Raw genomic sequence first — 17,039 nt, forward strand, 5'->3', positions numbered from 1 at the left:
CTCTTTTGTGAATGCCTTTTCTTTCCCCTTGGAGGCTACGATTTCATTTTTTCTTTTTTTTTTACCAGAGAGTAAACGCAAGCACGCGTGTATGCACGCGTGCGCGCCCGTGTCCTCACTTATACCATCGATGGCTCAAAGCCCCAGTTCCGGCTCCCCGACTCGGGAGCAGGCTGGCTGACTCTCACCATAATGGCCGTACGGGCTCTCAGACACATGGTGCTTAGCAGGTTGGCAGCATTAAACATATAATTACCACACATGACACCCTCTTTAGAAGACAAAGCAGAAGCGCAAAGTTTGAAAAGGAAATTCACTGATGTCACACCATAGTAATGACCTTAGGTGCGACGCTGAGACTGTCTTCCAGGTGTGGACCAATTTTCATTTAGTAACAGGAACTTCCGGATCTGAAGTGGCTGATCCACATGTAAGTTATGAAAGAAGGGAAGATTAGGAACTCTTTAAATTAGCTGCCCTTGAACCAGGCTTTGTTCCTTCTTCCCTGGAAAAAAAGCTGATTGTTTTGCTGGCCAATTACAACTGTGCACAAGCACCCCCGGTTAGCCGGCCACCACCTTATCTTAACCTATCTTAACTCCTGCCTGGACTACATCGATAGGCTCCTAGCCGGTTGTTCTGCTTGTCTGTCTTTCCTGACTCCCATCTGTTTTATAGGGTGTTGCCAGATCAATCATCTGGAATCACATTTCTAATCATTTCTCAGCTTAAACACCAGCCGTGGTTCTCCAACGTCTACAGACTCGAGCCGAAATCCCATTACCGGCATTTAAGGCTGTTCGCAGCAGGGGCCCGGTACGTCTAGCTTCCCCGTCCCATGGTGATTCCCACGCACTTCACACTTTGGGTGAGTTCTCCCTTGTTCTGCCGCCTCCTTTTCTTCACTCGGTTATTGCATCGGCATGACACTCCTCCTTTCTCTAACCCTGACTGGCAGAACCCTTCCCACCGTGCAGGCTTGTCTCGACGCCACTGCTAACGGCTTTCCTCGGCTCCATCCTGACAAACTGATGGCTCTCGTGTGCTCCGGAGTATCTTACGCATGAAATATTAATTCCTTTAATGACTTCCGCAAGTATATAATACAGGTTTTTACTCCTATCGGTTATATAACACTATCAATTTAGTTGTGAAAACAGGAAAATCATAAAGTATTCATTAGTAACAGGGACAAACTATTAGCCAAGCCTTAAAATAATCTCTCATTCTTAGGAAATAGGTGCTAAAGGTCTCTAGACTGAGAGGCATTTTCTCCTACAAAGTCTTGAGACAGCTACTATCTGCCTTCTCCAACCAAAGTTCCTCTTTGACTTCTCTGCTTTAAACACACACACACACACACACGCACAGAAGGAGGGAGCGAGAGGGAGAGACAGAACATGTGCACGCGAGCACATCTCCATCAAGGGCTATTTCTCTTTCATTGTTGGCACTTTCGATGGTTTTTGGTCACGGGGCACTAATGCCTCCTTTCATCAGGTGAGGTATAGATGCCAGGATGTAAGAAAAAGGTGAGGTGAGGTGAGGTCCTGCTTCACGGATCAGCAGGAGCCACTACAAAAGGAGGCATCGCGAAGAACAGGAAGCCAGTGACGCTCGCGCTCAGACGACAGGATACAGTAACGACTACAATCCATAAAATCCTCAGTCTGGAGGGAGGAAAGGATTTCCGGTGCTTTGATAATCATTAAATAAGTTTACAATCGGCCAGGCTTACCGTTAATAAGGTATGGATGATTGCAGCACTTTCGTAATTCCATCATAGTGTTTAAAAGGTTAGGTACGTTAGCTTGGCCACCACCTTTGGAAAGAAATGTAAAATTCTTCTCCAGGATGGCTCGGTAATATTTCTTCTGAATGTTTGTTAGCTCGACTTCAATAATAGTTTCTTCTTTGGGGGCCAAGTTCTTTTCTACATCCTCCTTGAGACGTCGCAACATCATTGGCTTTAGAATAGCCTGGAGTTTTTGCACCTAAAAAAAGGACCTTAAGTAAATACTGGTATCATGAATTGCCTGCATGAAAAATCATTATTAACCTATTTATTTACCATGTGCCTTCATTTGTCAAAGCCCAGTAAGAGTTTGAAGGCACTGATCTTTGATGACAGAAATGCATGAAGGAAAGGGGACAGAAAGCTCACATATCTACTAGGTGGAGAAAAAAATTATATAATTTATATTTTTAACTAGTCAAATATTAAACCCTTGCCATTTCATGGGTCAATCGTCAGTCATATGACTAGAATACAAAGTAGACGAGATGAGTACCTGTTCTTCTGTTTTCAGATCACCAAATTCTTGCATAAAGGTGGTTTCTGAAGGAAAGCGACTTGGTTCCAAGAAATGAAGCAAGCTGAAGAGCTCTTCCACGGTGTTCTGCAGTGGGGTCCCCGTCAGCAGCACTTTGTGTTCCTACGGGAACACAGGACAAGCAACTGATCAGATCGTAACGAAAATGGTTCCTGAAAACCAAAGCCTCTCTCTCAATCACCATGCTCCTACTTCTACACATTAACTCAGCACCCCCCCCCCACCCCGTGTCAAGTATAGAAATTAGGCACAAAAGTGGAGATTCAAAGAAAAAACCAAACAAACATGGTCTCTGCTTCAGAGACCTCTTATCTAAAACTGTGCAGATGCGGTTAATGTGTCTGGTCATTTCGTCTCTTCCTGGAGTTACGAAGTCAGTATTTCAGTGCCAGGGCTTCACGAGTCCCCGAAGTCTCAAAGCTTTTTCCCCACCAAAGCTGAAGACTTTTCCTAAACTCCCCAGACTCAGATAAAGCTTACACGACTCTTTCTGTTCTTTACATCAACGGCACTCTCGTCTCCCCATCTGCTTCCTGCATGACTCACTTTGGAGACAAAAGAAGTTCTTCTATATGCAACAGCACATAAAAAACTATTCTGTTCTACAAAAATGTCGAACCAGCAAAGAGGTCAGCTTGGTTTTAAATACCACAATCACTTTTTTTTTAACAGATGCTATTTCTAACTTTGTCTCTTTGAACTAAGTTAGGTGGTTCTTAAAACAATTCTTCCTGTTTACAAGCTCGCTCTCCAGCTTTCCTTATGCATTTGTACCCTTATTCTTCTATTTCTACATACCTAACATGGAGGAGCTATTTGGCAGTGATCAGTCCTAACGGTAGTGAGTTTATTAATCTCAAGGGCCTTAGATTGTCTTCTGCTTTGGCCATCTGATCTGCAGTCCGGCTTTCAAAACTATTTCAAAAAGTGATCATACCTTCTAGTAGGTTCAGAAGCAATATTCTGACATAACTTGGAATCTGACAAGACTTGCTTGCCAAGCAGAGAGTACATGCTCAGTAAATACTAGGATGAATGATACAACTAAGGACATGCTAATTTTCTTAATATCTGCTATGTCTTATCTGTCAGTGAAGCTTTTTGAAAGCAAGGGGAGGTAGTTGGGTTTGCTTTTATTCTTCCTTTTCTCCCCTTTGAAAAAAGAGGTCTCATTCAGAAGATACACAGACCACCATCGTCTTCAGACTCATTAAATTTATAAAGAGTAAAGAGTCTGCAAATCAATTTGAGATTTTTTGATGTGTAATCGTGTCGGTGGGTAACATGGGCCACAACTCCGACATACTCGAGTCCTGAGTTACTTTATCCGAGACTTAAAAAAAAAAATGCTGTCACAAATTGAGGACGAGTCATCACTGCACTGAGACCGATGACTGTCTCCCAGTTTGTCACATCCTTTATTACTGAGTTAAATCCTGAACCTCTAACCAAATACATCAGGAAAAGTCTTTTAACTTATTAATTTCAAAATAAACTTATTTTAAAATAGGAAAGAAACTCCATTTTTATATGGCTTCCCCTCAAAGGCTGTTTAAAGCCAGTTACACCAAATGATCATTTACATATGTGACCCTTTTATAAGGTTTCACGCGAGCAGTGGAGTAGAACCGGGCTTCTATTCGAAAGCAGGTAGCTATGAAATAACACAGGATTAATACACCACTTATCCCCAAGGCATCACGTGAGAGACTCGGCTATCGAGCTTATCACTTCCAACCTCCACTATGCCAGCAGATAGGCTTTTGGCTTGAAAACGTTACCATTCTTTTTAGCTCTGATGGAGTGATGTCCATTTACTTTCATTTCAGCAGACTCTCTTAATTTGTGTGAGGCCTCCTGACAATGAAAGATGAGATAATAGAATCAATGAAGAACTCCTACCACCTCCAGAGAAGTCCCTCCTTGCCAGAGAGGGACAAGGAGATGACTCTGCTTCCCAGAGGTCCTGCGGAGGACAGTGGAGACCATAAACGTCCCTCGGCACATCATCTCCCAAGCATCTCCTCGGACAGGAGAGCTGAAGACACACACTGTTCTCTCCTTTCTAAGAATGCACTTGAAGATGACCTCATCAGGTGCATTTTCACCTGAGTCTGGTGCAGGGAACAGCAGTTCCTTATGACCTGCTCCATAGCTAGATACAGTTATTATTTGCTACTTTCACTGTGACTTATTCTTGGAAAGAATAATAAAAAGGCAGGTGTGTAAGTTCTGATGATGTTTATTTTAAAAGTAAGGATTTAAAAACCAGGCAATGACCTGTTCAAAACTAGACAAATATAATTATATTCTAATTCTGAACAAGATTATGTGTGTTCCATCTTGAAAACACCTCTTCTGAGATAAAGGTTCTTGATTATCAGAAAAACAAACATGTTGTTCATTTGCTAATCAAGCTCCCCAGTTGGTGAGCCATGAATGCGTTACAGTTCAGCCAAGTCCTTGAGGCAGCCAGAAGGACTGTGACAGTCCGCAGCCCAGGACTGGTTACCTGTGGCGGTGGGCAGCCTTCTCAGCTTGCCTGGTGTGACATACAAATATTATCATTTTCTATACGTCTCATTATGTGAAAAGGTTAGAAAACATTGCGATATGTAACCAAAAAATTATCTGAGTAACAGATTCTAATCTATTAATCAAGTGTTACTATAAACAAAAGAAAATCCTTTGAAGTCTCCCAATGACAATTAGATTGTTTGTTGACAGAGTTCAACTAATCTGTGCTTACCAATGGAACAGTCTCCTACCTGGAAACTATGGACTAAGAATAGAAAATAACTTCAATAAACTCAGATGGATGACTATTTAACCTTCAAGAAATGATGCTCAAACTGTCCCTTATGTAGACCACTGGAAGAATGGGGCCCTACTCGGAAGATATAGTTAGATATTTCATGAGCATTAGTGGCTACCAGTAAAAGTTTACTTCAACATAATGCTAAAGTACCACCTGAAGAGACCAAATACAGCCATGAGTTTCTCTTTTCCACGTGCTTACCCATGTCTTCAAGAGCATTCATCATTTTATGTGTTCTAATTTGTTTTGTGGATTGGCCACCAAATGATATATAAACTGCTTTGAGAAAAGTCTTAGGATAGCTTTAATAATAATTCATTAGGGGAAAGAAAAGGGAAATCCCATCCTGAATAGAATAATTGAGGAAAACTTTTTCCTTTGAACAAAACTAGATTTTTCTTTTACTCGAAAGAATAGCTGGCTAATCTGATCCCCTTAATTTAGGAATAAAGAAGCTGCTTTCAAGAACACGCTGCAACAGAAAGCTTTAAAACGTTCTTTTCAGTAGTACCAGTTGTCAGTAAAAAATTTATGGCCATGCACATATAGACTATTCTTCCCCATCTCAAACTCTCGATTAACAAGAGATCAAATTAATCTAGATATCAACATTAAAGGGATTAAAAAAATATTTTTGTACTCTCTTGAAACTCATCAAAATATCCAAGACACGCTAAATGACAAAAACTTTGCTTTTAAAACGTACATTAAAAGTAAAAACAAGTGATCAAAACCCACCTCGTAAACTGCAGAGTGAAAAGAAGCCTGAGAATGACTGAGGTCATGTCATATGCTATGAAACCACATACCTAATAGCCTGGAACAGAAAATCAACCCAATTCTACCACTTCTACAAGATATTATCCCATGATACTCCCACTGAAGAAAATTCTAGAAAAATTTAATCAGGAAAACCTGACCATCTTTTAGGAAGCAGGAAGAATGTGGGATAGGTGTGGTCTAAAACTGCAGATCAAAACAGTGCCCCAGACTTCAGAGTTTCTGCGCAAACTGGATCAATTCCGGATATTGGCCAGGCTGTGACAACTTGCAAGTACAAGTCCTACTGGCCCCAGGATGCCAAAACCTATGAGATCTGGAGCATAACTGGATCATAATGGCGGTATTCACAAACAAAAGGGAAGAACAAACAGTTTAAAATCATTTCAGTGAAAATTTCATGACTACACTCTGCTGTGATACAACTGAGCAGAAATACCAGCCAACGATGTAAAAATCAGGAAGACAGCAGCCACTTTTGAGTAACTGAAAGCTCAGGAAGATATATCACAGTCTTGACAGGCTTTGCAAACACCCTTCACAGATACCAGTCAAATTCAGAGCGGCAGGAACACTGAGTCAGTAACAACTCTGTTCAGGTTCAATGGAATCACCAACTGATCACTGACCAAGTCCATCATCTTGAGTCCTTCCAGCAGCTTGCAGTTCCTATTCTTCAGCCGGTGGGCTTCATCAATGACGACACAACGCCATGGAATATTCCGCAGCTCAGGACAATCAGTCAAAATCATCTCAAAGGTAGTAATGATGGCATGAAACTTATAGGACCCCTTTATCACTCGACCCTACAAGAACAACTCTGCATTATTATTTAGCATTACAAATTACATTAACAGCTTTGAGGATGAATAAGACATGAATCAATAACTCCTTTGGGGACAGCTTTATCTAGGTAACACTTAGATTTTGTTTTCAAGGTTATCTGGAGGTTTTAAGCTGTTAAGGTATGACAAGGCTTAAAACTTTTCCTTTTTAAGAAAGTTAGAAAATTGTTAGTAAAAGTTCTGATCCAATCTCTCCACAGATCACAAGCAGTTAAGTGTCACGAAGTGTGCCCACTGTAGTCACAGCCTCCAGATCCCAAAAGCTGAAAGGCCAAAAGGATTATGTAACAAGTTAACTTCCAAAAAACTTTTTCACTTTCCTAAACTTTTTACTTTTTACAACTTTTGAAACCTATTTTTTTATTTTTAAAGTGCTAAAATGAAAAAAACCTCACTTAGGATAGAATTTCCTATTTCCAGTTGTAAGAATTCCATTTACTACCTATAACTTAAAACTATTTTAGCACATACTATTCTTCCTTCTCCATCGTGCCATTTATAATTTTAGTATCACAAAGTAATTGCATACAGGTAACTAGAAGAAGTAAAAATTCAAACTAATTACTACTAAGAGCCAAAGTATAAATTCTTCCCTTTGGACGTATGTCATTCAATATTACATGCCTAGTATTTTTCACTTCTAGTAAATAGTACAAGATTCTTTCTATTCGCATACTTAATAACACTTTTTGTTTTGCTTTCTCTCAGTATTGCAAAGAAAGCCAATCAGAGTAGCAACATGTTAAATGGTTTTCAGTAGTCATCCAAGATCAAAAACTTCATTTAATCTAATAATCAGAATGACCAAAGCTATAAAAATAAAGAGCTGTAATCATGAGATGTAGAAATAAAATAAAAACACAAACTGGGTAAGAAATCTAAAGCAAAGTTCTCAATTTTGCAAAATCTAGATCTTTCCCCCAAATCACTGAGACCATTTTAATTCCCAACGCCTTAAAATGCACATAATAAACAGAAGGAAGACCACCATGATGTTTTACCTGGGGATCTTTGAAGTACATTTCATACAACTGAATGGTCCGACGACTAGCTTGACTCCCATGATACACAACCACGTTCAACTCCGTCCAGGTACGGAATTCCCTTTCCCAGTTGGGGATTGTGGACAATGGGGCAATGACTAAAAAAGGGCCATGGATTCCTTTCAAATATATCTCATAGAGAAATGTAATGGACTGGATAGTTTTTCCCAAACCCATTTCATCTGCTAAAATGCAGTTTCGCCTTTGGAAAAGAAGTAAAACAAGGAATGTTAATGAGTACAGCTATTAGTCACTGCTTTCACAAAATATATATTATTATATTCACAAATGCCTCTCTTAGATGTTCTCTTAGATTCAGAAAAAATACATTTTCAAAGAAAATCCTCTGAGAAATAATAATTATGTATGCACTTCTATGAATCTCTGAACATTTGTTGAACAGACAGGTAATAAGTATACTTCCAATGCTTGCTATTTTTTACGATTCTCATTAGAAAGTTAAAATGTTTTTTAAATTATATCTGAGTCCTATTTTCAATAACTACAAAGGAAACGAAATATAGACTTTGTTTTTAAAGGGAAGGAAAGGTGTTTACATACATGTTGTACCAATTGAAAAGTAGCCAGTTTACTCCCTCCAACTGGTATTCCCTGAGTTTGTTATTGTTTTTATACTCCCTGGAACTCTCTGATTTCTTCCAATCATCAGCAGGAGGTCGCTCCTGTTTCAAATATAGTAAATCCCATTAGTGGTTTCTCAGAGACCATACCACAGTGCTATTTTCAAATCAAGTCCTCTAGCATCGGCCAATTCTTACCACACGCTCTGTTTCCGGTTCCCTGGACAGTAGTTTCTCAAACTCTTCGATCTTTGCTTGATCTATGTCCTGCCTTAGCTCCCACGTGCTGTCTTCATAAGGCAGTGAGCACCACTTCACCAGATAGTGAGTCACAGGCTGGGTCAGGTTTAAATAAATCAGAATTGAATTAATTTGGGAAAAAAAAAATAATGATATATATAGTTTTATATATATAGTTTTATATATACAGTTTTATATATATATATATATATAGTTTTCAAAGCATGCTCTACTTCATTTATCAATAGACACTACCCCAGCAACAGTAAGACTGAGTTGGTAGAAGTTTTAAAAGTAGGACCAAATAGGCCCCTAGTTACAGGGTCTCAAAGTCTAAAGAAAATAGTATTATTATTATCAGACAAATTAATTTTTATCTAAATCACATTTAAAAGTCAAAAAGTATAAATAAATAGCTAATAAATAACAGCTGAATTTGAGCCTTATTCTTATCTGTGCAATGCACTCACTAGGTGTCTGACTTTTATGAGAAATTATTAGTGTATTTACATATTTACATAATTGGCTAGTTTCTTAAAGAATGAGAAACAGGCTTGAATTTATTAGGACCTCTGCCTTTCTCTTAGAGAGCCACTGCTTGTGTCCAACCGCTTTAAAACGCCGTGTTTGAGCTCTAGAAGACAGGAAAGAGCTAGAAGAATGGAGAGCAAAATATTTGGGGTAATGCAGATCTGTGGGATTTCTTCTGTCTTTTCCTCTAGAAAACACATGGGTTTGCTGACCTTCATTTCAGGACAAAGGTACACTGATCTGGTTGTGATGTTAAAATCATTTGTTGTATATGTGAGTACCTATGCCATGAGACAGTTTCTTTTTAAGTAAAAGTAAGCAAAACTAGAAAAGTAAAACATCATGTTACAGATACGGTCTTTATATTATCTTCTGTGCACCACATTAAATGAAGTTCATCAACCTCGCCAAGGACGTCCAATGTTAAATAACATGGAACTCCTTTCTACTACCAAGGCACTCTTAATCACACAAGGGAAGTTGTGCTACATAACATATTTATACCGAAATGTACTGAATTCTTTTTATTGATCGTATTATGGCATTGTACAAAATATCTGTGTATTTGTTTTGTATTGAAAATTGATTTCTTTTAAAAAGCTCTCAGACTAAACAGAAAACACATTTAGCACTAGTAGGTCATAAAACTAACAGTAAGTCCATAAATTTCAGTTAAATTTAGACCACGTGAGCCATGATCCAAGGCTCTGACCAGGACCAAATCTAGGATTCCATGATCATTCTCCGTCGACACACATAAGCTTGTCTGAGTCGCCGCCCCCGAATACAATGATCTTCTGTTACCTCTCCCCGGTCATCTGTGCTACGTGCAAAGTCCATTATCCGGTCGACCTCCACATAATCTGGATTAAAAAGCTCGTCTTCAATCTGCACCAAAGGGGAAAAAAAAAATGTTAAAATGTTTATGTAATTCCTGAGAGTAAACACTATTTCACTTTTCACCAGGCAGTAATATTTTGGGTCACGGCAATACAAAATTTATATCTGGCAAATTCTATTATAATAATTGAAATGCTACAATTTAGCAAAATCATTCCCCATGAGGAAATCAGATTTCTCAGACTTTGTTAACTGGGTCTTTTAATTACTGTGTGAAACCTTTTTACTACGAGAGAATGTTTAAGAATATTTTAAATGAAGTGTGAAATTACAATTCACTAATGAGCAATCCAAAAGGCGGATGGCATGCAACGCAGTTAGCATTCGTGAAACTACAGCCTGCCGTCCGTGGAGTCGGGCCGCGCACAGAAAGTGCTCCTGGAGTCTCGTAGCTACTGCAGTCGTCGGATGCCTCACAGCATCATTCACAGAACGTTACTCTAAAGCTAAAAACACTGAAACCAATGAATTTCATATTTTAGTGTGAACAGTTTATGACATTTACTTGTCACTGCCAATCAATATTAGTGCCTTATTTGAATATAGTTGTGTTATTAAATCTGTGTTTGAATGATTATTTAACTGAACATAGATCATTTGATTAAAAGTATTAAGGATAACAAAGTGAGGCTGAATCAATTGAGTTATTTAGCCGATATATTAACAATCTTTACAAAAGTAAAGTAATAACACTCGCTTGCAAAGTTTCTCATATAAAAGAACAGAATATGGCTCAAAGGGAAATCACAGACGAAGCCATACTTTAAAAAAGTCAGTCAGGTAAGTTAGAAAACAAAAGTCACATTATTATATATTCCTATAGATTAATTTATCAATAAGAAAACTGCACTAAATTGCTTCGCAAAGACATGTGACAAGTCACTTAGACACTGTTCCTATCCCCTAAACTGCAGGTTGAAAAGATAAGCTGTTCAATCACAGCTGGCCCAAGGATAACAAACCTTCTCTGGGCTACTGTGCCCATCAAAACACCCGGTTCAGATGCTCTGAACTGTGGGTTATGAAACAAAAATCAAAAATACGAAAATGTGTTTCAACTGCCTCTGGCCTTTACGTAGAGTTGATTAGTGAGGCAAAAAATTCATTGAAATGTTCAGTTAATTTAAAATGTTAATATATTAATGCACTGGCTTTGTCAAAAGCTTCTAGATTTGGTCATGCAATAGGCATGTATTATTCATATAAAGCATAAACTCTAAAACTTTCCAGAAACTAGGTTTTGATGACAAATGCTCTCTTTAAGAAAACTTGTTCTTAACCCAAAGCTTCCACTGCTGAATTTAAATCCTTAACTTTACTCCTAAACACTTCTACTATCCTTCAGCGAGTCATCTGTGCATGCCACCGTGCATGCGATGCAAACTCCGATTTCAATAATCTCTTTGAATAGAGATTTTAGTTGCAGCAAACTTATAAGGAAGCCTAAGGTGACACAGAGAATGCAAAAGTAGTCATAACTTTGCATGGAAAACCTAAAGCCAGGACCATCTATGGGATACAGTAAACACACATGTGTGTGCATGTGTGTGTGTGTGTGAGAGAGAGCGTGCACGCACATGCGAGCGAGTGAGCAAGAACCGGAGAGAACAGGAATATCCTTCATTCAGGTCAAAACTTAAGATTTCTAGTTGACAAGTTACCAGCAAGATAAAGCATTTCCATCTTAGTACAGGTGACTCACAAAGACTCACGTAGATAGGGTACAGAGCTAGGGCCAGACACAAGTCCTTAAAGGGCATCTGACTCCGAGAAACACAGTCCAAATAAATTTAGCAAACAGAACCAGGATTCGAGACTGTGGGGGAAGTTTCCATAGCACCCACCCCTTCTCCCTGCCACTAATCCACAGAAAAGGTCAGCAGAACATACGGTATCTCTTTCTAAGAGGAAGCTAAATGATTTCGTCTTGCCCGATGTCACAAACATTCAACTTTAGTTTCATTAAGGGCATTAAAAATAGAACTTCCCATTATTTTCTTAGAAACTGCCCTTTCAAAGAATCACCTAAACATTCTCCGAGATGTAAGGAGTGAGTCACATCCGAGTATCTCCCTTCCCCTCACTGCCAGCTACTGCGCTGCAGAGAAGCGTCGTACTCAGAATAACAGAGGTGCTGATGCAGACATATGTCCAGAAAAACCGCCACCACCCGATCTCCTATGCACAGCCTGCCTGCTGGAAGCACAGAAACAGGATTCCAGGGGGACGCAGACTTGCCACCTGAGATTATAAGGATTTTATGACTTACAAAATGCTCTGCCCTCACCTCCCATCTCCAAAAAGAGGTGGGGGTGGGAAGCAGGTTGTTAAACAGGTATTTTGCATCTAATGTCACATTTCTTTACAGTTTACATTCTGTTAACTGCTTTACGGAGAAGAAAACCAATAAATCAGCAAGTTTAATCTTTCAATGTAAAGGTTTCTCTTTTATCTATTTGAGGATGTAAGTGAAACCAAATTTGCGATTGAAAGTCCAGACCCCCCAGTAAGCGGTCTGTGAAAGCATTTTTTAAATACAGTTGAATATGTTGGAGGGGAACTTGGCACATCTTCAAAATGCAGATTTTCTTCCCTGCCCTAGGTACAGTTTACCTTCTCATCATAATTAGTAAGCTAAGACAAATGGGTAGCAACATAAACAGGCAAAGGTAGGTAGGACACCGACTTACCACAGCATACCATTTGTGAAAATGAGTTTCGTGAACCTCTGTAATCAGGCACTGTCTCGAACACAAGAAACTTGCCACATACATTCCCCAATGACAACGAACTTTCATTTCCTAGAACTTGTACTTAATACTTGCTGTAGAGTTTTTAACCTGCTAAATCTTAATAGAACTTTGGTCTACTTACTTTTTTCACCCTCTGCTAACTGTACATTCATTACAAGATTTTAATCATACCACCACATTTCCACATAATATCATAAGGACCAGTATCTTCTAGACTAAGCAACAGGAAGATTGAGAAATATCCTGTTTACAAATTTTTTTTTTTTAGCAATAACCAGTTACCAGTATGCAAGTAACAATGCCTAATGAGGCAAACTAGTTTTTCTTAATAATTTACTAAACTAAAATTCAGAACATTCTCTTGAAATAAATACTTTAGAAAATTAACCAGGTATTCCATACCTCTGAAAGGAATTTGTTCTGGCCCTGCTTTGCTTTAAATCGTTTAATCTTTTGCTGAATTCTCTTGTCTTTCTCCAGATCTTCTACAGATGCCCATTGACAATGAAGATAAGAGCTGAAAGAATAAAATAATATACTTTGAAACATGTAGACAATAATTAATCCCTTATATGCCTTTTATTATTCCAAAAATCAACTAAACAGATAATTAACAAAATAACCTGTTTAATTACTAATGGAGGCTGCTGAGCAACATTCAATATGATTACTAGTATTTGAGAATAAAAAAAAAAAAAGGCCAATAGTGCCTAAAATTTGCCTTCTGTCCTGAGCCTCCAGCTCTTATCTATTAAAAAAAAAAAAAAAAAAAGACCTAAAAACAAGCTGTTTTCATAACTGCATGGATTATACTTCAATACAAAACAATTAATATAACAGGATGGCCTTAATTATGAATTAATGTTTTGAGCCTTTTAGCATTAATTGAGAAAAGAAAAAAAGGTTTTAATCAAGTTAAAAGAATGCACATTTCAAACAGCAAAGGTAAACCTAACTTAGGTCTTCTAGTGCATTCAGGGAGAAAAGCCCCCCACCCGCTCCTGAACACCCACGTGCCCACTGCTCCTAGCCATTCCTGCTCTCCCAGCCTAGTTCTTGCAGCTCTGAAAAGACGCCCGTTGTCGCCTTGTGAATTCTGTTTAATGTCTACCCTGTCCTCACAATGGGCAAGTCAGTCCCTTCTCCTTCAGACTCACCACTGCCTGCTCTGAGAAAACATGCTGTGTTTTCTCTAACTCTTAACTCGAGTAATCTTCACTCTCCTTTTACTTCCCCAAGCCTCAGAGGTATAGGGTTAATGTTGACATTATTTTGTTTGGTATCGCAATATTATTTTCTACCAACATTCTCTCCCTGACCCCTGATAGCCTCAACTGTCACTAATTTCTCTTTCTAGTGATGACATCAAAAAGAAATGAGGTGCTTGAATCTCTTTCAAAATCAAGGTATTGGTTTTAGAAATCATATAACCATTATAACATCTTTCAAAAATAATTAATGATATAGAAATGCTTATGATGTTAAGTATCATGTCATTTATATTTATATAATTTCTAATACGTATTTTCAAAGGTACAATTGAGTTCTTCTACAACTGACTGAGGGACATAAGGACTTAAAATACACAGATATGATTTGATATAAATTCCTGCCCACACATATACACGTAGCAAATAGACTAGATAAAAATGCATCAAGTTGTTAATAATGATCATATCTGGGGACTCAATTAGAAAATTAATTCAAAAAATAATTCAGTAATTTAGGAGGATACAAAATTAACATACAGAAGTCAATAGCCTCCATTTACACAAACAGAAACCATTAAGATACAATGTTACAGAAAATCTCTTTTTTAATATCAACAAAGATAAAATAAGTTTAATAGGAAATGAGTGAAATTTATTTAAGGAAATATTCACAAAATATTAAAAGACACAAAAATACAATTGAACCAACTGGAAAGACATCCTTGTTTTTAGATAGCATGACTCAACAACACAAATCATAAATTTATAAATGTAACACACTGTAAACAAAAATAAACAAGCATTTTTATGAAGCTAGACAAGTTAGTACTGAACTTACACATAAAAAAAAAATGTGCAAGAATATCCAAGAAAAGATTAAAAAAGAAATACTCAGGGGAAACTAGGTATACCAGATATTAAAATAGTACATCCTATATATACGATAAAGCCTCCATAAGTAAAATAATGTGCTACTGGCTCATAAATAGACAAAGGACTAGAATAGAGATACAGATCCAAATAAATATTAAACTTTAGTGCATGATAAAAGTTGCATCTCAAATCATGGCGGCAAAGATGGACTTTTTAATAATCATGCCGGAACAACAATGTTTGGCAAAGCGTAAAATTAGATCCTTGCTTTACATCGAATGTGAGGTGAACACCGAGTGGATCAATCAGCTGAACACAGGAAATGAAACCGCGCACGCGCCAGAGGCAGACGTGGCAAAGGCCCCTTCATTTAACCTGAGTGTAGGGAAAGTCTTTCTACCTGTGATTCGAATGCCAGATCCAATGAGAGATGAATGAATCTAATTCTATAAAAATATTTAAAAAGCGAAGGGAGCACAATAGAAAAATGGGCAAAAGACATGAACAGACATTTGACAATACAAGATATAAAAATGGCCATTAAACTTAGGAAAAAAAGTTCTACTTCATTCATGATAAGAGGAAATGCTATTTAAAACTACGCTGAAATATAATTTCTCACGAAAAGTGAAAAGTAAACCACGCTATGCTGAAAGGCTGTGGGAAGACAGGTGCCCTCAGGTGCTGCTGGTTGAAATACAACTGACAACCCTATAGAAGAGAATGTGACAATACCCAACAGAACCACATATGCATTTGGCCTTGTGATCCAGCAATCCCGCTTCCAGGAATTCACCCCGAAGCGAGGCCGCCAACGATTTGAAGATGTACAGGCACGAGAATATTATCTGTAACTGGAAAATATCAGAAGCCTCTTACATGCCACATACATGGAGACTGACTAAATGAGCTATGATACAGCCAAGGAGTGGAGTCCACAGAACGAGGAAGACCCCGTGAACAGGTGTCGAGCAATTTCCAGAATATAGAGCTGTGGAAGAAGCAAAGTGCAAATGTGTACAATTCTTCTGTGTGTAAGAAAGAAGAGAAAATAAGATATGTTATTATATTTTATATATGTAAAATATATATATGGCTGTTTATGCCAAAATTTTTGGAGGATAAATCTGGGATTAATAAGAAGGCAAATAGGAATGGGGTAGAAAGAAAGGGAGGATAAGACTTCTTTGACTATTCTGTGTACAATTCTGACTTTTGAACCATGTGAATATTCCATGAACTGAAATAATAATAAAAAATCAATAAGGATAGGGTGGGAGCTAAAATGGAATACAAATACAAACAGAAACTAATGAACCAAACTGAGTATCAAATAAATAACTATACTGAAAGGGGGCGGGGGAGGAAAAGAACTAACCAAGGAAATTCTGAACAAAGTATTTAGCCTCTGTACCCTTAGGCTAGAGACATAAAACTCTAAACAAATACTAAAGGAACTCATTACTAGGCTTCTTTTTCACAGAAATATGGTCTAGTAATTCTGTAACCACTTCCTGTATAAAGCAAGACTGACAAATAAGCAAATATATTATGGAGAATAAGAGCTGGGTTTCTGGTGGTCAAAGTAGGGGGTCATTAAAATTGGAAGGGAAAGGACAGAATGAACCCGCTGTGTTGAAATAAAATTGGAAGTATCAAAATAAATAAAGTCATTGTTGCTCACCGTTGTTGTCAGGTCGGTAGGTAGCGGTGTATGATTACGTAATTAACAGATGTGTGTACAACGTGTTTATGTCGTATGTGTGCACACATGCATGTGCGCGTACGTGTCCACACACGCAATGCGCGCCCCTCCCAGCCCTGTCCTCTGAGAGGGCCTAGAATGACTCCTGGCAGGACGAGCATACCTAGTACCCAAACCTTGGTTCCTAAATGCTCTCCTCTAGTGAAAACAGCCAAGGCTCCTTGGTGAAATAACTGATTCCAGGACTTAAACAAGAAAATAATGAGAGTCTGAAACATCCGCTGGCACCAGAAAGTAAGAGGTGCTCAAAGGAGGACGCGACAAGGCAAAAGAAGAGAGAAGCCAGCTTCCAGGGGCTCCCGCTGGCCAAACCTGGGCTACTGTGAAGAACCATGGCCCCTTGAGAACGATGTCGCAAGTCCACGC

At 38.4% G+C, this 17,039-nt stretch overlaps 1 protein-coding gene across 5 annotated transcripts in view; it reads right to left on the reverse strand.

Annotated features, from left to right (window-relative positions):
* CHD7 (chromodomain helicase DNA binding protein 7) overlaps positions 1-17,039 on the reverse strand; it is a 172,789-nt gene that overhangs the window by 33,171 nt on the left and 122,579 nt on the right. For all 5 annotated transcript variants that reach the window (XM_016162550.2, XM_016162552.2, XM_016162548.2 and 2 more), the window contains exons 8-15: positions 13,227-13,341; positions 9,976-10,059; positions 8,599-8,736; positions 8,381-8,502; positions 7,778-8,021; positions 6,561-6,737; positions 2,292-2,435; positions 1,739-1,994 (exon numbers count right to left, since the gene is read on the reverse strand). In XM_016162550.2, coding sequence (XP_016018036.2) covers positions 1,739-1,994; positions 2,292-2,435; positions 6,561-6,737; positions 7,778-8,021; positions 8,381-8,502; positions 8,599-8,736; positions 9,976-10,059; positions 13,227-13,341 — 1,280 coding nt within the window. The remainder of the gene's footprint in view (positions 1-1,738; positions 1,995-2,291; positions 2,436-6,560; positions 6,738-7,777; positions 8,022-8,380; positions 8,503-8,598; positions 8,737-9,975; positions 10,060-13,226; positions 13,342-17,039) is intronic.

The sequence above is a fragment of the Rousettus aegyptiacus genome, unplaced genomic scaffold (assembly GCF_014176215.1).
Source record: "Rousettus aegyptiacus isolate mRouAeg1 unplaced genomic scaffold, mRouAeg1.p scaffold_m13_p_15, whole genome shotgun sequence".
Taxonomy (NCBI): domain Eukaryota; kingdom Metazoa; phylum Chordata; class Mammalia; order Chiroptera; family Pteropodidae; genus Rousettus; species Rousettus aegyptiacus.